At 41.0% G+C, this 21,116-nt stretch overlaps 1 protein-coding gene across 7 annotated transcripts in view; it reads left to right on the top strand.

Moving 5' to 3' along the window:
• LOC106653891 (1-phosphatidylinositol 4,5-bisphosphate phosphodiesterase epsilon-1-like) overlaps window positions 1–20,557 on the top strand; it is a 99,499-nt gene extending 78,942 nt beyond the window's left edge. For all 7 annotated transcript variants that reach the window (XM_023462625.1, XM_014373532.2, XM_014373533.2 and 4 more), the window contains 13 exons: window positions 5,370–5,568; window positions 7,503–7,853; window positions 7,941–8,680; window positions 8,777–9,068; window positions 9,639–9,850; window positions 10,203–10,537; window positions 10,871–11,097; window positions 13,217–13,444; window positions 14,305–14,529; window positions 14,615–14,924; window positions 15,172–15,535; window positions 15,632–15,955; window positions 16,042–20,557. In XM_023462625.1, the coding sequence (XP_023318393.1) occupies window positions 5,370–5,568; window positions 7,503–7,853; window positions 7,941–8,680; window positions 8,777–9,068; window positions 9,639–9,850; window positions 10,203–10,537; window positions 10,871–11,097; window positions 13,217–13,444; window positions 14,305–14,529; window positions 14,615–14,924; window positions 15,172–15,535; window positions 15,632–15,955; window positions 16,042–17,557 (5,323 nt within the window). In that variant the 3' untranslated portion in view covers window positions 17,558–20,557. The remainder of the gene's footprint in view (window positions 1–5,369; window positions 5,569–7,502; window positions 7,854–7,940; window positions 8,681–8,776; window positions 9,069–9,638; window positions 9,851–10,202; window positions 10,538–10,870; window positions 11,098–13,216; window positions 13,445–14,304; window positions 14,530–14,614; window positions 14,925–15,171; window positions 15,536–15,631; window positions 15,956–16,041) is intronic.
• Window positions 20,558–21,116: the final 559 nt, after the last annotated feature.

The following is a 21,116-nucleotide window of genomic DNA, read 5'->3' as shown; positions in this document are numbered from 1 at the left end:
AGTGAAGAAGAAAAAAAACGTGGTAATGAGATAAAGTAACAGAGAGACACAAAAGGACTTAACGGTGGAAAGAGCAAGAGACGAGATAGATAAGAAAAAAGAAAAGCAGAGACGCGCGGAATTGAAGGAGAGAAAAAATAGCGCTGGGTAAAGGAGAGAGAAAAAATCGAGCTTGGATTGAGACACTGAGAGGTGGCTGCTGTTGCAGCTGCCACTGCAACAACAGCAAAAGAATGTAAAGAGAGAGGGAGAGGAAAAAACGTTGCACAGCCGCGCGAAAGCTACAGGATTCTGTTTCATAGCTCGAGTAAGTCGTTACCACGCCATATAGAGGACTGACCTTTACACTAACCAAGCAAAAAGGGAGGTAAAATAAAACAGCTGTATATGGGGTCGGGGAAATGCAGGAAGGTAAAAACGCCGTTTGCGGAAAACAACTCGATTTTAAATCGTAGTACAATCAACTCGACCAACCATGTACTTCCAATGTACCTCGAGTTTTTCTTATCGCATCTCAGGTCTTTTATATTAGAAGGAAGTGCAGCCACTGCCTAATTTACGCACTTCACATTTATCGAATATATTTTATTCTTACGGTTAAATTGCAATTGTGGAATTCGTAAAATTCAATTAAACCGCCAAGTTGCATTTTTTATATGTTTGTTCGAAATGTTCACCAAACAAGCTAAAGAAAAAAGCTCTGGTATACACAATTGACAGAAATATTACTAGCAAGAAAATCATATAAATAAAACTCTTTGCGACACAGTTGGCAAAAGTAATAAAATAAAAGTCGTTAAAAAGGGACTAGGATGAAAAGTATAAATCAATTTGTTACGAGATGTCATAAACTCTCACTTCTTATATAAAAAATATAAAACATTATATAAGACCGGAGGCTAACCTAATTAGAAACCAAGTATTTTCTGTGGGAAAACCCAATTGATGCTAAATAACTATAACAGTAATAATCGGAAAAGATTTCTCAAACATTTTTTTCCTCGTTCATCATCCCCTAAAATTTGATATTTTTTAATCATGTTATCATCAATTAGATTAGATCTGATATTCAAAATGAAGATCCTGCAAATTCAAAACTTACGAGTTTCGCATTGCAAAATATGCGATCGTAAGTAAGAGTAAACGTGAGCATATCTAAATAAAGTGCTTTTACAAAGCTTCTGACGCTGCTGCGTGCTAGTTCTCTAATGAAATTTACTTATTCCTTTTTTTGTTATTCTACTTGTATACGTGTATGTTTGTGTAGATTTTTTTTCTCGCGCAGGGAAGTTAATCCATTTACAGATTTAACTTGTGAAATGAGTGAATCACATTGATATGTCGGACTCAAGTACAGTGTACCGTTGTTGCGTGGACTGGACATGTACCTCTCTACTAATACCGACTAAAATCGATATCCTCTTCTGCCACTATACTTGTTCTCTCGCGGCGAGAAGCTGGGAATATATGTTCTTCTTGGCTGTTGTTCTTATCTACACGCCTTATTCTAATCGCATCTGATCACCTTCGTCTAGTACTCTCTTCGACTATCAATCGTGTCGTAACTAATTGGGTGAAGGATACTGATTGCCAGTTGGGTTCAGCAACAAGCGTAAACCCACCTGAGGGCCTCCAAAAAAAGGTGTAGAATTCCTCTGATTCTCCGTAAATCATAAACACTAAAAGGTGACATGTTCATCATCCTTCACTGCAGGAGAACAAGTGGGGTAAGAGTCGTTTGTATTATTACCTAAAGCATTTGTAGCCAGTCAGTCGTTTATAAAGCGGTAGTGTACTACTTCATGGAGATATGCGAGTTGAGTCAGTGAGTTCACGGACCCTTTGTAGAGTTAGTCCATGGGACTTGTCATTTCTCTAGCGTCATACCAAATAGGGGCATCGTAAAGAAGCATCGAGTCTAGGACGCTACGAACATAATTTTGCAATCACCAGGTTTAATGATAGTCTTTTTCATTATCCTGCTTGTGACAAGGAACATTACAATGTTTTGGTAAGTAGAATTTATAGACCTAGATTAGTTGTCATTCATCTCCTCTTGACATGAGCTTGTCAGCCGTGCGCTATCTGGCGAATCCAACCAGACGGAGGGCGCTTCCCTTGCGAGGATCTGCTCCTAGGCATACCTTCCTGCATCTAGATTGCTGTGCTGGTTTATTCACGTCCGATATCTAGGTGTGTGATAACTTGAATAAAGCCTATACTGGTTGCATAAGATCGTCGTATAGATCATCAACATCTATTTCACCGACTGAATGCTAAGGTTTTGGGTGATCTCGCAGTGTTTGAGATTGAGAGTGAGTTGGGGTATGGTGATAATCATTGTGGACGTAGCGGGTGCTTCCTGGCGAGCAGGTAGCTTGGGCTCGGTCCACTGCAACTGGGTATTTAGATGTATAATCAGACCAAAAATCGAGCTGCAACAAGGACAAACAATACTTATTTACGAAGTCAAAATAATTTGTAACAAAAATATTAATAATGTAACTTGTGTAACAAATCAAACCTACATTTTTATATTATTTCTCAATTACTTCGATACTCTTTAATTGGCTGCAATATATTGAGAAAGATCTATGAGAGTTAGCTGCATATCACAAACTCGAAAAATTATATGCCTCTACAAAAAAAGTTCCTTTTACTTTTTTACATTATTTAAATTTCTCGACTGATATTTCCATTTTCATTTTGAAAAATGTCTTTTTCATATCCACTCCTGAACATCCAAAAGGTGCTATGGATTTTTGTTGACAGTCATACTACTATTCAAAGCTGCAATTCCAGACTCTTATTTATTCCCCCTGTTTTTTCTCATGTCAAGCCTCGTAAGCGCATGAATGCACGGAAATATGTAAATGAACTTATAAAAAATTTAAATAGAGAAACACTGAAAATGCAATAACGGCTTAACGGAAAATGTTTAATAAAAATTTCACGCTGAAAAAAGGGCAAGTGGAAAATGGTTGGCAACATTATTAGATCATGGTTCATATTGCTGTTTTGTGTTCTTTGGCTGCTGGCTGAATTTATTTACACAGTGAAGCAGCAGCACATATACCTAAATTAAACGAGTATATGCGCACGTTTTCATATATTCACGGAGCAGAAGCAGCAGCCCCTATGGCCTCAGTTCCTTTTGCTTCACCCAACGCCTGCAACTCTCTAAAGTTTTTGTCTCAAATACGATGCATGAGCTTTTATTATATATATCGAGTCGTGAGGCACATTTTAACACGTTTATATGCATATTACTTAATTGATTGTTATAATAAACCACCCATACCCCGAAGATAAAATTTATTTACGCGAAAGCTTTTACGTGTGACACTGCAGGATGGATTATACTTTTATTTTTCATATATGATATGATAAAGTACGTGCTCGTTATATAACGAACGTAAAAGTTTTATAAGTCGTAGCTTACCAACGTATTTTCATTAAATGGATCGGGACTCGTTTACTCGAAGATGATGTTTTATAGGAACTACCTCATTTCTATAAAAAAAAAATACACATTCGATGAATAATTGAATGCTAAACTTAATTCACGAATATAAGTAATAGTACATGAAAAAATAAGAAAATTTACGGCGCACCTGAAATTGTTTTTGTAAATGATCTATAGTATAATCGTTTGAGAATAAATTCAAGTAGATAAAAGTTCTTGTGAAAAATATTGCTAAGTTTTAGTCGCCTCGCTTTGGCGCATGCTGCTCCGCGCATGTTCACAGATCTATTTTGATAAATCTACTCTTTATATAAACAGCTTTTGTGCACTGTTTTGAATTAAATTTCAATACTTTTCATGAATCATTTTAAATTAACCTTTAAAATATCGTTAATGGTTATACTTAGAAATAAACCTAATTACGCGGTATGTATTATTAACAACGATATTAATTTGCAAAAACCTACTTCAAGGTTCAAAATATTTAAATTTGCTTAAAGAATTAAATTTGCTTGTTTGTCACTTCAAACGATATCTTCCTGCTTTATTATAGATTCGCATGATAACTGCTGCTACTGCTGACAAGAGACTGATAACTCGATCAAATGATCGAGTTATTAGAATTGACTCTTCTGAATAAATGAATTATTTCTCCTCAATTATTGGAATAGAACCTCCTCAGTTATAACAGCTAAATTTCTTCAACACTTCAATTGCGAGAAATATTTTTCATAGTTTCACGTTTAATCGGAGTTATCAAAGAAAAAGTATAAACGTATGAATTAAAACGTAAAAATTATTGTAAAAAATAAAATGATAAACTTATAGGTTTAAGCGAGTTATAAATAAACAAAAGTAAAATTCGGAAAAATGATTTGTTGGAAAAAATATTGTATTGATAATTCTGACTAGTTGCTGTAATTTGGTATTATCAAATTTATTAGTTTTTAGTCTATATACCACATGGTGCTTGTTTCGATTAAGTTCCTGGTAGAATACCTAAGCGAATTTCAAAACGAAACGCTGTTCTTAATAACATACATGTAATAATAGAAGTCGACATCTTCACTACACAACTATGTCATATTCCATCAGCGCTAGCATTTTATTTGTTAAACGCTTTGACAATCTACTTTATACGTAAGCAGCGCGGGACATTTGTCCGCAAGTATGCACATTGCAGTCCCTTAAACATCTATAGACTTACTCGAGGGCATAGAGAGCTGCGCTGTACTACGCAAATTTCACCGTGAAGCATCCTCAAATGTATACGTTTATTAAGCGAAAGGATACGTCGGTGCGAGCCAAATTTCACTCGGGTTTCGCGCAAGATCGTCTCGTGCGCGTTTCCCTCAAGCCCTACCCACCCTACCCTCCGTTTCTTACGCTCGTGATATTAAACTGCAGTTTATTCTATACCTGTGTAAACTCTTACGAGAGCTTGAGCAATATCTATATCATATGATGTGGGTAAATATACACGACAAGCTTCGTACGTTGTAGAAAGGAATAATTCAAACATAAATGCTTGCGCAAGCCTGCGTACTCTGGGCACGTTGTTTTGTTGAACGATGAAACCGGAGTAATTTTCTTTTGATTAAAAAGCTGCAACTTTTTTGACGCCATTTTCTGGATTTTACTGTGGAACTGATTCGAAAGAGGCTTGAAATTTACAAAAAATTCGTGTCCTGAACGATTTACAATCCGTTTAACAGTGCTTTTTCGTGATGAATGTGTTATTGTACAAAAAATTATTAAAGTTAATTTTTACATTAATTACACTTCTCTCACACTCTTTATTTTTTCCGAAAAAGACATCTCCAATAATGAATCATTAATATTTTATATAAAAGTAAAATAAAGATTTTTTACTAATGTGAGCCGATTTGCTATTATATTTCAGATCACAAAAATTGAAAGGTTTCTGGACGTCTGTGAACGAAGGTAATGTACCAGTATTAGACTTTCTCTCTTCCGCTCTTCTGTCTTCCGAATACGATGTTGCCCTTGAACGAGCCCTGTCAATGCCAGAATGCCCCGTGGTGCCCTTCTTTGGAGCATTCCTGCGAGAGCTCCGAGAAGTCATCTCTCATTCCTCGAAGGTGAGTTTATTCGAAAATCGAAACGATATTTGATTTTTAAAAATTAGATTCAATCCGTGTGAGAAGTTGATTATGTAAGATATCTTAGAATTTCGACGTTATGAGTTAATGCGAAATTAGAGATGAAGAAAATTATAAGAAAACAAGTGGGTATCAGTTTACTGAAGGTTACTCACGTAAAAACAAGTAAATAATGCTTGTTCATAAGCTACATCTAATACCGGACACACAGTATTTATGTTCACAAGTGCAATTGATTCGATTTAAAATTCCTCTTATGACCCAATTTTTTGTGGAAAATAATTTATGAAGTATCTCGTAGATGATTATCTTTGGTTGGATGAGAAAGCAGTACTAGTAATAATCGAAAAAAAAATGATCGATCCATTGAAGTTCTTATATCCGTTGGAAAACGTCTATATAACATCAGTGGTCGTCATGTGGAAAGAAGAAGCTTGCGTTACACGGACGATTTGGCAGACTACCAAGCGTACGCGATAAAATCTAAGCGCGCACGTGAGAGTGAAAGAGAGAGAGAGAGAGAAAGACGTGCTGTAGCTCCACTTGCGCAACGTCAGCCTGTCGGATAGCCGTTTACGCACTGCTCACCAAATTCTTCTCTCTTTATATCGATATATATTCTACACTCATTCTTCCAGCCGTTATTGTACAGTGAAGTCTCGATTTCAAACTCTTATTCGTTTTTCTACGTGTAGAAAATCTGTTCGAGTTTTCGTTAGCTTTTTTTCCGGAATACGTAATGAATCAAAGTCGAATGATCGCACACGCCATTACGCAAGATCTGCAGTCGAGATAAAAATCGTATTCTTTACATTTATCAATGCAAATTATAGCGCGCTCGGAGCTAGCTAAATATCTTTTACAGAAATGTCTGAGGTAATGCGATTGAAGTTGGATGGAATATCTGTATTTCGTATTGATTACTCTTATAACGTTCGGAAAAGCTCCAAGATGATCTCATCTCTCAAGTATCAGCCTTTTGCCAAGAGTTGCAGTAGCAGTTGCGAAATCTTAGAAAGATGAAACACTTCTGCTCTTTTAATTACGTTGAGAGTACTCGAACTTTGTAAAAAGCTGCACTTGATATCTTAATAAACCTATGCTTACCTTTGCTCAAAGAAATTTCTAAATCAATAATCGAAGATCAAAATTATCTTCTGTATCAAAGGTCGTAACATTAACTTCGGTAATGGTACAAATGAAGTAGAAGCATTACATCGACTTGTTTTTGAAGTAAAAGAGAGTACAAGTAAAGTATAATATTCGAGGCTTTGAACGTTATTTTTTTTTAATTTTCCAAGAAATCTGGAAGTAAGTTAAATTTAATGATTCTCGCGAAAAAAATTATACAATAGTCAAAGGAAATAATGAAAAAAGTACATCCAGTTATAGGTCGAAAAGAAGAGAAGAACAACAAAAGAAGTACATTGAGACAATAAGGTGAGGGGTTTCTATCGGCCTCCAGCAGCATAAACGGTTGTAGGCCGGCGGAAACTACTTGCTCTTGTTGTCAGATATCAACTAGGACTTGTCTCCAAGTGCGGATTGTGTCTTTGATCCTATTTTTTAACGCCTACTTTTTTCCTCGAGAGGGTACTTATCTGCTTGAAGAGAAACATTTACCTTTTTATATACTGGACCATGTACTTACCTAGTGTATTTATTACGATTGCTGCAGATATCGTGCTTCAAATATTCACGAGCACAGTGAATGATATTTTCTGCAGCGGATTTTGTGAAAAAGATCTTTTTTTTTCTCCCATTTGAAACAACGTGACTTATCTACATTTCGCAATGTGGGCGTAGCTTTCAAAGTTGTTTTACCACGAAGCTCCAAGTCGAAGCTCGAGCTCATGAAAATCATGTCGTACTTTACCGGTAGAGAATACTCATTAAGCGCGTTGCACTTTCAGCAATCTTCCGAGAGCAGAGAAAAAGAGACTGCAACACTACGCCCTAGCGGCAGAGAGGGCCACAAGACCCTCGACAACGTGCCTTCGTCAGCCGCAACGCGAGAGCAGTCGGCCGAGTCTATTTCGTCGTCGGTAGCGTCGTCCTCGGGCTTCGGGGATATCGGCGGCAGCGAGGCTCCGATTTACCACTACACCCAACCGAGATCACCGCCGCCGCCGTCGCGTCTCTCGAGCGCCGAGCAGCGACGTCGGCTCTTCGACCGCAGCGAGAGCCACGCGGAGCCGCCGCCACCGCCTTCGCCCAGGCACAAATTCTGCGAGAACGAGGAAGCCAATGCCGTTCTCAATAAGGTATACATTTTTCTTTGCGGCTCCGAGTACACGATTCGCCCATTCGGCCCTCGAATCGAGTATCAATTTGTCACAATTGTAAAACAGGTGCAGAGCTTCCACGAGCACCGCCACGCCCGGGGACGAGACGCGGCGACCGGCTCGCTGCATCGGACCCTCAGCGTTCACACGACGACCCTCGAGCCGACCTACGTGGCCGAGGAGTGCGACGAGAACGACTACCATCTGGATCTCGACTCGTATCGGCCCGTAGGCGCCCTCAAGCACGACCATGGCGTCTCCCTGTTCCCCGTGGCGGCCCCGAACAGCGGCATGGACCTGCACCTGCTGCAGCTGCTGCACCACGGCACGACGATGGTGCACTGGGAGTGCGACGGCACCAACTCCCGCACCGCCCTGGTGTACGCGCGCATCGACCGAGCCTGCGGCACCTTCTACTGGGACAAGACGAGCTGGAGCGCCCTCAAGACCAATCCGGCGAGCAACACCATGGTGACCACCAGCACGGGTGTCCAGCAGCCGAGTCAGGTCATCGACTTCAACCTGTACGTCAACGCCGAGGACTACGTGTCCGAGTACTTGACTCAGCGCTACGCGCCCCAGACGCAGGACTGCGCCTCGGTCGGCCTCGAGGACGGCTACATCGACATGTCCTGCGTGAAGGAGGTCATGATCGGCTGCTGCGATCGCGACCGTGATCAAGAGCTGCGAGCCATCTGCAAGAGGTACGGACTACCCGGCTCCGACTCGTGCATCGGCCTCATGTTCGGAGCCAATCTCTCCGAGAATCGCCTCATTTTCCTCTTCTGTCCTCCGGCCCTCAGCAAGTAAGTAACGTGTACATTACTCAAAAATATGCATGTCTTTGTTCTCCGCTTTGTGTCGCATAATCGATCGAACTTGCAAATTTTCCCCAATCGCAGAATCTGGTACATGGGTCTCTGCTGGATACTCCGAGGCCTGAAGCGTCAGCAGCAACTGACCGATCGACGCTCGCGCTGGCTCAAAGAAAAGTACCTGCACCTGTTTTACGAGGACAACTGCAGCGAGCCCATGACGGCCGACGCCATCAGGGAGTTCGGGGGTCGGGACTGGTCGGCAACCGAGAGCGTGAGCACCCTGTCGCCCACCGGCAGCGCCGCAGCGGCCATACGCAAACGCAACGCCAAGAGCAAAAAGACCAAATCCATCACGAATATTCATGCGCTGACCAAGGTAAGGGCGAGCAAACTTGGCGCTGGCAGATTGCGTCGAGTCGAGCCGCGCCAGTACCGGCTGGTCCAACTTGCGCTTCCCTGTCCTAGTTAATCCCTCGGATTGTATCGCCGTGTTGTTTACCGATTGGCCCGATGCGACATGCGCTATTTGCAATTTCATAAGTTCTTTGCGACTCGACGCCGCTCGAAGTTGCTCTTTAGGAGCAAGTTTCGGGCGACGAGATCGCAGCTGCACTCCGCTGTATATATTTAAATACGCTTCTTCGACTGTGATCTGCGTGTAGACAAGTTCCGAGTAGCCCGTGCCGACTTGAACTATGTTTACATCGTTAGTACTCGTGCCAGCAAAGTTTCGCTGTTTCGCAAGATCCAACATAATTATGTTTTTTTTTGGGAAAGAGAAAAATCAATGGCTCGCGATAGCTGATTGTCAGCAACTTGATATATCTGACATTAGGAGTTTCGAGTAACGTCGCTACCTCGTCGCACCGAGGTTCTATTAATCGATCGACTAATCAATAATACGCGCAAGACGTATAATTAAAGGTATTCAACTGGCTTATTGCAGGACTTGAGCTTTAAGCAATACGACGCCACTTCGTCGGATAGCGTATTGGCGCATCCGCGTCACAATATTCAAGGCAGCAGGGAGTCTTTGACGAAAATCATGCCAGCCTCGCCTCGCAGCACTGCGAAGGAGTACCTGCAGCGGGGCGCCGCCCCACGAAGTCCACCGGGCTCCGATCGAGTTGTCAGTTTACCATACGCGAGCCTTCAAAGGTACGTACATGATATATTCGTCGCACCTACGTAACCCTCTATACGCTTGTGTGTGTGTGCGCGCGTGCAGCTCTCGGTTCGACGGCTTTTCTCGACGTATACCCTTTCTATCGGCTCGTGAGCGTTGCTTACACATTCGCCTTTGTAATCTATATTAGAAATTGTCACATTGACACGTGGATATTCCTTTACTCTACCTTTACGTACCTCTCAAAGGTTTTCATATTTTCGAGTTTGGACTTTGGATTTTAGTTTTTCTTTTTTTTTTTGTGACGCACAAAACTGAACTGCAAATTAATTCGATCCCCCCGCAATAACATCACCGTGACAGATGTTATTTTTCACTTTTCAGCCTATTATGCCTCACGAGGGACAAAGATAAAAATGGCCCAAACAGTAGTGGCAGCGGCGGCGCATTCGGCAGCCTGTCCGGCGGCGGTGGCATCGACGCGCCCTGGCCGGTGAAGGCGCGAGCGACCTCCATCATGTACGAGACCCAGCTGAATTTCGTCGAGTTCGTCGCCCTGTTTCGCTCCTTCAGTCTTCGCGCGCGCAAAGATCTGCGAGAGCTGTTCGGCCAGCTGGCCATCACGTGCCGAAGCCAGAGCGACGGATCGCTGCGCGGATTCAACAGCCTCAGGCCGTCGATGCTGAGGCAGGCCAGTGACGCAACACCACAACGAATCGGTAAGAAAAATTGCACTTTTTACCTTCTTAGAGATTTTTCCCAGCGAGTCGACATGACGTTCGATGGATTACTCAAAGTGCATGTACGTGTTTCTTGAAAATATCCATCGATGCTTGGATAAGTTTGCTAAATAATTTTGATAGATCAGCGCCTGACGCATGCAAGTTTTTTCGCCACGAATTTGAATGCGTAAATACCAGTTCAATGGAATATTTTCAGAGTGAAATATCGATCGATATAATGTCGGTATTCGCTTGCGAACGGCCGTACGCAAAAAAATTCGTGATATGTTATATATTCAATAACATGAATACGTGGGCAATTGTCAACAGGTCTATTAACCCGTAACAACTCCATTGACTGTCACGAGTACGGAAGCGACAGCAATTTTCACAAAAAGCAGATATTCGACGCCATCGCCAACTCCAGCATCGTAAATAATTGCTCGGGCGTTGATACCTCGAAATCCCAGGTGATAACGCTCGCCACTTTCACGAAATTTCTCGAGTCACGTCAGCAAGAAAAGCTCACCGACGATCAAATAAAAGCTCTCATCAAGGCAAGTATAATATGCCGCCCCCACTTACTGTATTTATACGGCCCGGGACATATAGGATAGGATTTTAAACCGCTAATGTATCTTGTTAATCCGCAAGTGAAATGTAAAATTTAATTTTAGCTGGCAGTGGAAAATGAAAGGGAGACGTAGAATTTTCCAAGTAGCTTACCGAAAGGTTACTTGGGAGCTCGGAGCGCGTGTGCACTCGCGTAACTCCACTTAATCCACGGCGAAAATTTTAAAAATTAAATGTACTCGCCGAACGAGAGAACATATTATCGACTTCTCAACTTCTCAACTTTCGCTAAGAAGTTTAAGTATTTATGAGAATTAAGAGCTGTATAGCCTGCGAGGGGGCGAGAGTTGTGCGATACATAGTGACAATTTTCCCTTTTCTGCCATTATCTCAGACAATCGAGCCTCGATCTATAATGCCAAGTTTTGCTCCTCTTTCGCGAACCAATAAATGTATATAGATATACAGAGAGAGAGAGAGAGAGAGAGAGAGAGAGAGAGAGAGAGAGAGAAAGGAGAGTTCACGTATACGTATACACAAACAAGTTGCAATGCACGAGAGACGCAGTAAGTAGCAAGAGCCGCTTTTAAGCTTAATCGAGGTCAGGCTCCTTCCCGACCGAGGGAGAGGGGCTAAAGAACGTGGAAATGAAAATAAATCGTGAAATCTCGCGTATTCTATTATTACCGCCACGCGCTCCGCGGCAGCAGTAGCAGCAGCAGCAGCGGCCGCAGCGTCGTCGTACGCCCGCATGCAGTATCTTTTTTCTCTTATTTTTTTCACTTTTTTGCCCTTATCTTTCATCGTTCGTTCGTTTTCTTATCTCGCGATGCGGTGCTACTGCTGTTACTGCGACTGTCTCCTTTTTTTTTCGTCAAACATTGCTCGACTTTTATCTTCATTTATTTACGATATTTTTTATCGCGTGCATAATACTTTTATCCGTTTACTTGATGATACTTTTCGCGTTATCGATCGAGCTTGATAGAAATTTATGATGCAGACATCAGTTATGCGTAATGAATTTCTCCCTGCGCAATTTAGACATGAAATGCAAATATATGCGAGAGATTTTTTTTCAAAATTGTGCAACTCGCGTTAATAAATATAAATTGCTAACACCCTTACGAACGTTCTTATTCAACAAAAATAGCAATCTATTAAAAAATTATTTTACCGTCGCGAGTAAAAGAAGTAGGTTAAGTGATCCTCTCGCTTGCAATGAGTTTTAAATTAGCTCGTGAGCAATTCGACTTTTTTTATTCATCCAAATTTTTTCTCTTTTTTTTTCGTCTATCGATGGAAATCCATTGTAAAATATTACCATCATCCGGATCGCTTCCTAAAAAAAGCTCATGCGCCAGCTACTTTTTTCTACTCGTTTAAAAATAATATATATCGGGCTCTTTGATCTCGACTTTTTTTTTCTCGCTGCATTATTTACATGCCAGTTAATTCGCCGTTCTTAACAAGTCGAGTAAACGTGAAACTTATTTATCCGAGTAGGAAGAAAAAAAGATTATAAGGAGGAAAATATATCAGAAAAAACCTTGAATTTTTCTATACATATATAAAAGAGTTGTTGGTACACGAGAGCGCGCTGTACATAATACCGGCGTTACATTCGAATAAAAGCCACAAGCTCTAAAGCTTTTTCGCGAAAAACTGGAATGCATATAAACGTGGCGCAGGCTCGAACTTGTGAACTTTGGGATCCAAACGAGTATACATATAGGCACAGGCTGCTGTGAACGAGTTCGCGAATGTTGATGTAAATTCGTACTTTGGAGCGCGCACGTGAGTGTATGTATGCTAAGTCTTTTTGTTTCACCTCGCCGTGGGCACTTTGCCACTTGTAGTCGCGTACTCCTCTCTCTCTCTCTCTCTCTCTCTCGGGCGCGCGTAAAAGAAAGCTCCGGTACACAGTTTTTTTCTCAAGCCCTCGCCTTGCCAACACAGTGCCTCGGCACATTTGTTTCTCTGGTTTTGCATTACAAGATGTATAGCCTCGGCGTATACATAGCAGAAGTAGGCTCGAATAATAATACGTAGAGAGGAGGAGAAAAAGAAGTAAAAATGTCGCGCTGCTTGTCATTTGTTCAGAGACACGAGCCCGATCCATCATTGCGCACCCAGTGGTGTTTGTCGTTCGAGGGCTTCGCTCGCTACATGATGGACAAGGACAATTACGCCTTCGCCAACGAGTACGCTCTGCCGGACGAGACGGAGATGCAGCAGCCCATGTCGCACTACTACATCGCCAGCTCGCACAATACTTATCTGACCGGCCACCAGCTCAAGGGCGAGTCCTCGGTTCAGCTCTATTCTCAGGTACGTGTGTCGCAGCCAGGTCTATACGGCCAGTTTATATGTACACCACCGGGCTACGTGCAGCGCAGCACAATGACCGCGCTTCAGTTCGAAATTGCACGCTTCTTGTATAAATTTCGAATATTGCGCGCGCGCGAAACCTATACGTACTACTACGGCAGTACACTTGCTCGTGGCTACAAAGAGAGATGGTATGGCTCTCGAGCTGCGCTGCCGCCTCCTACCTGTAGGCAACTTTATGAGCGTCGATGTCGATGCAAATGCCTCGGTCGCAGGCGCCGTTCGCCTCTCCAACACAGCATAGCAGCTGTATATATATTGATCTAAGGAAAAACTCGGCGCTTCGGGAAAGGCCAGCCAAGTTGGATATATACAGAGGAGAGGTAGCGAGGCAAATATCTGTATATATGTAGCTTTGAGCGCTGATTTTCCGGTGCTCGTGGTTTCGGGGCTATATAGCGCATGTATTACATCGATCCCGCAGCGCTGCACCTGAATGCAGCGCAAAGATCCGTTGGCTTTGTAAGCGCTATAGATACTTCCGCTTTGGTATTCAAAACTTCCTTTGCGCCGATAGCTAGCATAGCTGTCGAATGTAAGCATCTCTTCATTACTTCGACCTTCTTACGAATTCATTCGTTACTCTTGAGAATGTTAATTTTCCATCTTAAATTACTTCGTATATTGATCATTTCAATTGCTACGAAAGTCAACCGGAGCGTGGGATGCATGTTTAGCTTGAAATAAAACGAAGTACGAAACCCGTTGAAATACATCGAATCTGCACTGGCAAAAGAGGAAAAAAGAACATTGCGAATAATCTATATCCCAAGATCGTCGTTAACGGGATTTCTGCGCAGGTTTTGTTGACTGGCTGCCGCTGCGTCGAGTTGGACTGTTACGACGGCGACGATGGCTCCCCTCTGATCTATCACGGACACACTTTTACCACGAAAATCCCTTTTCGCTCGGTCGTCGAAGCGATCGACAGAAGCGCTTTTGTCAGCTCGCCCTACCCCGTGATACTTTCGATCGAGAATCACTGCTCGCTGGCTCAGCAGGCGAGGATGGCGCAGATATTTCAGGTAAAGCTCATATACGTAGAAATTGCAGCAAACATAATAATATAGGAATGGCACGAAATACAATTTTTTTATCGTCCCGTTGCAGTCGGTGTTTGGCGATAAACTCGTGTCGAAATTTCTCACGGATTCGGATTTTGACGATCCGCAACTGCCGTCACCGTCGCAGCTGCGCTATCGCATTCTCATAAAGAACAAAAAGCTCGTCGTCGATCCGACGGGGCCGATCGTGCCGGTGCCACCTCTCTCCATGGCGCATCGAGGCAAAATTCCAATATCCGAGCGGGCGTCGTCGATGAAACAAATGCGCACCGAGATAAGCAGCACCTCGGTTCCCGAGTACTACAGCGAGGACGAAGATGACGAGGATGACGATTACGAGGATGACAATATCGACGGTGAGCGTATTAATTTTATTTGCATTATTTATTTATTTATTTATTTATTTTCTATCAAATGCGATTTTTTGCAAAGCAAAGTATAAATGAGCTTAATACAAACATATAGTTCAAAGGTATAAATTCGCGATTATTGATTTCGTTGAAAAAAATTTACATAATTTGGTTTGAAAAATATAATGGACGAGTAATGGGAGGAGTCACACGAAGTAGACATACTTATGTTTGAATGGTGTAAATATTGCAGATAATTCGATCTCCAGTTACGAGCGTTACCAAATGTCAAGCAATCAGCAGCACGCCCGTGCGCGAGGCGGCGGCGATACGTGCGCAGTCGACGATAAAGCACTAAAGCAGAGCAGCCAAATAGCCAAAGAGCTCTCGGACCTGGTGATTTATTTGCAAGCGATCAAATTCCGCGGTCTGAACACTGCGCAGCCGGCGAGCGGCGCCAAGCCGAGGCATCCGGCGCACACGGGTCAGGTGCAGCGCCACAGCATAGCGGGCATCGGCACCGGCGGCATGACCTGCTCGTCCTCGGGCTCGCCTCAGAGTCTATCGACGTCGACCTCCGTGGCCAGCGGCAGCAGCACCGTGGAAAACCCCTTCAGGTATGCTTTTTCAATTTGATCCTTTTCAATTTGCCTTTATCCTTGTGCATCGTTTTTCATCTACGACTGAAAATTCGTTTTTCTTCATAACGGCAGGTCTCAACGAGGAATGCCGGCTTGTTTCCAAACGTCCTCGCTCAATGAAAACGCGGCGAAAAAGATCTGCAGAAAACAACCGACGAATGTGCTCGCTCACGCGGAAACTCAATTAATAAGAACCTACCCGGCTGGAATGAGAATAGACTCGTCGAATTTCAATCCGGTGATATTCTGGGCGTTCGGTATACAAATGGTTGCGCTGAATTACCAAACGGACGATGCTGCTCTACATTTGAATGCGGCCATGTTCGAGCAGAATGGCCAATGCGGCTACGTGCGGAAGCCGTCGGTCATGTGGGACAGAACGCACATGATGTACAGGTTTGTGCGCCTATTTATATTATCAAACAATTCGAGTCTCTATGCTATTTCGCAGTGTTTCAAATGTTCATCTCGCAAATTTTCAGACGTTTTAATCCATGGGTTAAGGAATTCGACGGTTTGCACTCGGCTCATTTAGCGCTATCCATAGTTTCCGGACAGTACGTGAATCCGACCAATGTGCTGGCCAGTACCTACGTAGAGGTGGAATTGGTCGGTATACAAGTGGACTGCGCGAAGCACAAGACCAAAGCCATCCAAGGCAACGCTCTCAATCCAATATGGAACGAAAAATTCTGCTTTCAAGTCATGTTCAAGGATCTTGCATTTTTGCGTTTCGCCATCATGGACGCGAACTCGCACCATCCCATAGCTCAGAGAGTCTTGCCGCTGAAATGCTTGCGACCCGGTTATCGACACGTGCGCTTGCGCTCGATGAAGAACAAATCGCTGGCGCTGTCGACGCTCTTCATTTACTCGCGAATGGAGGAGGAGAGCCTCGACTACAACACCTATTGCCGCGATCACAAAGAGACGTCGAAACGGGCCTCGTCCAGCAAGGAGGCGGAGAAGCTGACGGCCGTGGACCCGGGCCTCGGCGGCGTCACCCTCAAGCGCCGCATGTTCTTCCTGATGGTCTACCACGTCCTGCCGGAGGAGACTTACACCATTCTCAAGGTCACTCAGGAGAGCACCACCAAAGACGTGATGCTGCAGGCGCTGCAAAAAGCCAACATATCGGAGGACCGTTTGAACGAGTTCATACTGGTTGAAGAGGTGCAGCAAGGCTGGGAGAAGCGCGAGCGGGAAGATCTGCCGACCCAAAGGGTTCTCGATCCATCGGAGCACCCGTTGCAAGCTCAAGGCCAGTGGAAGGGTCAAGGCCGTTTCCTCATGAAGCGAGTCGGACACGATCCGAGCAGCAGGGCCTGGCTCTCCTCGATCAGGAGCACGGCGACCTGTCGCTCGAAGCTCAGCGAGAACGGCTCGGGCAGCGAGCAGTCGTCGCACATTTGGGCCGAGGCCGACACCTTCCTCGTCTGCGTGTACAACGTGTCGCCCCAGATACCCTACACCATACTCCGGCTGCCGGTCACCAGTGCCTCCCAGGACGTCGTGGCTCAGGCCCTCGTCAAGGCCCGTCGCATGGAGGACCCGAAGAAATTCGTTCTGATGGAGGAGCTCGAGTGGGGAGGAGGTACGAACGTCTGGGGCAGTGGCAACCGACAGCGACGAGTCCTTGGAGACGAGGAGAACGTATACACGACCCAGGCATTTTGGAAGACTCTCGGCAGATTCGTCATGAAGGAAAGAGAGCCGGTAATGCCGAAAAAGCACTTGCTACCGGCTACTCTCAATAGATTGAGCAAAGGATTTTCCGTGGGTCGATCGGTTTCTCTGCCTGGCTCGAGCCAAGCAAAACTACCCGTCGGTGAGGCGCTCTCGGATCCGACGGTTAGAAACAGAAATCGATTCATGATGGCCAACAGAAGGAGAGAGGTGCATTCGGATGGCGAAGAAATCCGCGAGTCCGATCTGATGAATGCGGCGATGCAGTTAAAAAAAATATCCATTAGAAAATTTCGTGCTTGGAAGTCATAGTGGCAGTCGCGGGCGACGTCACTTTCCTCGTTATTTACATACCGGAGGAGCTAAGCACGATTTCAAGAGGACATTGACTTAGGAGGTCTTCTGCGTAGTTCAAATTATATGCCAATCTAATTTTAAACTTTTGATCTCAACAATAATTTTACGAGCGTGCGGTTAATGGCTACAAATCAATAGAAATTAGACAACATATAATTTTAACTACGATTAACTTTGAAAACATCTCTCCAAACTCCTCTCAAATCAATAAATATCAAATCATGAGTTGAACGTCGCCCTCGTAATTAATGTATAAGAATATACGAGTTTTCCGTCGATTGTCGTCATGAAGTGTGGTTTGTTGTTTTTTTATATATTCTTAGAGAGCGAGCGAAAATGGTGTCTTTGATAGTAGAATTACCATTTTTAGCTGGCACCTATATGATAATAAGCACATTTTTGGAGTGATTCGCTGTTATAAACTATATATTTTACTGTGTATTTTGCATTATTCTTAATGATGAAAGCTGTGAAATATTTTTGTTTCAAATGAAGTCTAATATTCGTCGATTTGTCTTTCTTCGTTGCTTTTTCTTTGCTCAGCCAAAACTATAAATAAGCAATCGATATTTTCCTTATTAATTATGAAAGATATAAACAAGACCCATAACAAAAAAAATTCAAGTCATTATTAAGGGGATACCAAAGCCGTAACAAACGTAAAAATATTGAATACGTTATTCAGAGATCTCTATACTGAATATTTTTCCAAAAAGCTACATGGATGCCTTCATTTTGTTGTTTTCTAGACATTTTCGTAGCTTCTTAGAATAATGTTGCAGCAGAGATCTCAAAATTCGAAAGCTTTCGTTCTTAGCTTGGTGTTTGTATCCTCTTAAATTTTAACAAAGTATCATTTTGTCGCGATTAAATTGATTCTAGTCTATACACCAAAGAAAAATGACCAATTATTGATTATCGACACTCAAAAGTCGTACAAAAATGGCTTACAATAGAATAAATAATCTTAACAAAGATTCAAATTCAAGAAATAAGATACACAACCAAAACTCGAATGTATAACTGGTATTGTGAAACAAAATACAACCGCCTACGTATGTTTTTAATTATATTGAAAAAATTCATTTAAAACAAAAGATGATGAAACAAATTGCACAGTTGAATGAAATATGAATTTTTTTACTGCCTTAGGGCTATTTTCATGTAATAAAAGCAGTTTAATATTGTACAAGTTTTAACTGATTCATAGTGAACGAAATAATACGCTTGACAGTAACTTGTAAATGACGTGTCCTTTTAAGTGGCTATCAATGAGAAATTGATATAAAGCAAATTTTTTTTAGTTGTAAAAAATATTCAATGTCAATTTTTAGTTTTCTAATTAGTAAATAAATACTCAACTGACATGTATTTTTAAAAGTGATTTGATACGCGTTCTGAATTTATTAGATCATCAAAATGTTTCATGTCAAATTTTTACGTACGTTTTTTTATGCAAGACCAGATATTTTTTTAATATTGTACTAAAGATCGCGATTGCATTATTTTTCATATACAAAAATATATTCAAATCAAATGGCACTAGAAATATTAAAATGAGATTCATATCTACAGACAATTGTTATACTTATACAACATTTAATTATTAATCGCAAATGCCAAGAATACATTTTGTATTATATGATAAATGACAGCATTCGCCCCAGTCTGAAAAAAGCTCTACAGTATACACAAGGCACTATTTGTTATGCATAGATGACCTAGAGTAGTCATGGTACTTGAAAAAAATGCGCTCTTGCTTTCTCGCGCAATGATCGATGTAAAGCATAGTTAAACGCAAGGAAAATAATACACGTAAAATAATAATGTTGATAATAAAAATAATGAATTATAAAATTGATCAAGAAATAATGAAAAAAGTATATACAGGTGTAAAGCACACCAACACGCTTTTGAATTGAAAATTCAAACAGTGTGCTAATCTGAATTTCCAGAAAAAATGATGCACGGGGTAAAAATTTTATTATGTATTAGCAATTTCAAAAAAATCTTTCGATGAGTGCCAATTGCGTTCACTTCCTATTACAAATGATCATCGATCCCATTAACAAGGTCTCCAAAAATAACAATTTTGCAAGTTCTGATTATTTCTCATTAAAAAGCGAAGACGCAATGCGAAACGAGTAACTTTGAAATAGAAGCAATAACCCCTATTTTTGTGTCTCGTAATTGGAGACTTTTATTTTTCTACAACGAAACAACAATAGTTAAGCTGCTTGTATAACAAACTCTTATTCGTATTTAATTATTATTCAATATCTATAAAAAAACCTTACTTTTTAAGTTTTCTAATGTTTATGCGTGGTGTTGATTTCATAAAAATTTTAAGTTTTAAAAAAAGATTTACATATTTGAATTTCCCGTCTTTCACAATAGCCGTTATGAAAGATGGAAAATGACCGTTGTTATAAATATCAAATTCAACAAATATAACGTTAATATTGACTATTCGTAAAATTTTCCTTTTTATGATTGAAAAAGTATATCGAATGTATGTTGAAAAAATAAAATGAACAAAAATTGACAGTTCAAATGGTATGATGTTAAATTTTACTTATTTAAAAGGAACTTAAATCAAGAATAATGTCAGAAACAGCATTGGAACTATGTATGATTAGTTTAATCTAAAAAAAGTGAAAATTTATAATAATTTATGGATGATAAAGTAACAAAATGAAAATTTATCAACTGGAGACCATAATCTGAGATTATTTGCGTTAGATAATCGTAATCGTTAAATTGCAAACGTATGTTTTTTTTCTAATAAAATAAATTTTCGTTTGAAACTGCTGTACAGTTCATTGTAAACGCTCTCATATTATCTTCACTCATATTCAATATCTGAATGCAAGTATCTAATAATTTGTAAATACATATGACGATATTTATAAAATCTATTTATAAGTATTGAAAATAAAAGTTTTGATACCTGCTAAAAATAAAATCAACCAAAATTAAAATTGTACTTCTATACATAAATGTGTAAAATGAAAATAATTTGAGTTGTAACTAGAAACGATGTTGCTTGAATTTAATATTTGGTTAAAAATTATTAGATGTTGAGTGTTCCAAAATAAAATAAAACGTAGAGTTTCGTGTTGGACAGAAAATTTTAAAATAAATAGTCTTAATCTACACATATAATAAAATATAATATATATAAATCAACAAAATTTAACGACTTGAACGTCACTTCTCTCTACATTATCATGTGTAACTGTATTAGCAAGCTACCTAATCTACTACTATTTTTAAACGTTCGGGACCATATTCATAAAAATTGAAAAAAATATTATTATTATTAAATTAAACTGATGAATAATATTCTTTAAATTTTTCAAAAAAGAACCGTAATCAGTATTAAGTTTCGCAGTAATCTGAGAGTATCCTTGAAAAAAATCACGAAGGGTCAAGATCCTAAATATTTCAGCAAGTGCGAATTTCATGTGTACATATCGTTTTCAGATTTTCAAGTATAATCATATTTTATGAG

This window comes from Trichogramma pretiosum, unplaced genomic scaffold (genome assembly GCF_000599845.2).
Source record: "Trichogramma pretiosum strain Unisexual culture from Peru unplaced genomic scaffold, Tpre_2.0 scaffold11, whole genome shotgun sequence".
Lineage (NCBI taxonomy): Eukaryota > Metazoa > Arthropoda > Insecta > Hymenoptera > Trichogrammatidae > Trichogramma > Trichogramma pretiosum.
The sequence above is the reverse complement of the archived record's forward strand: the minus strand, read 5'-3'. Positions and strand labels throughout refer to the sequence as shown.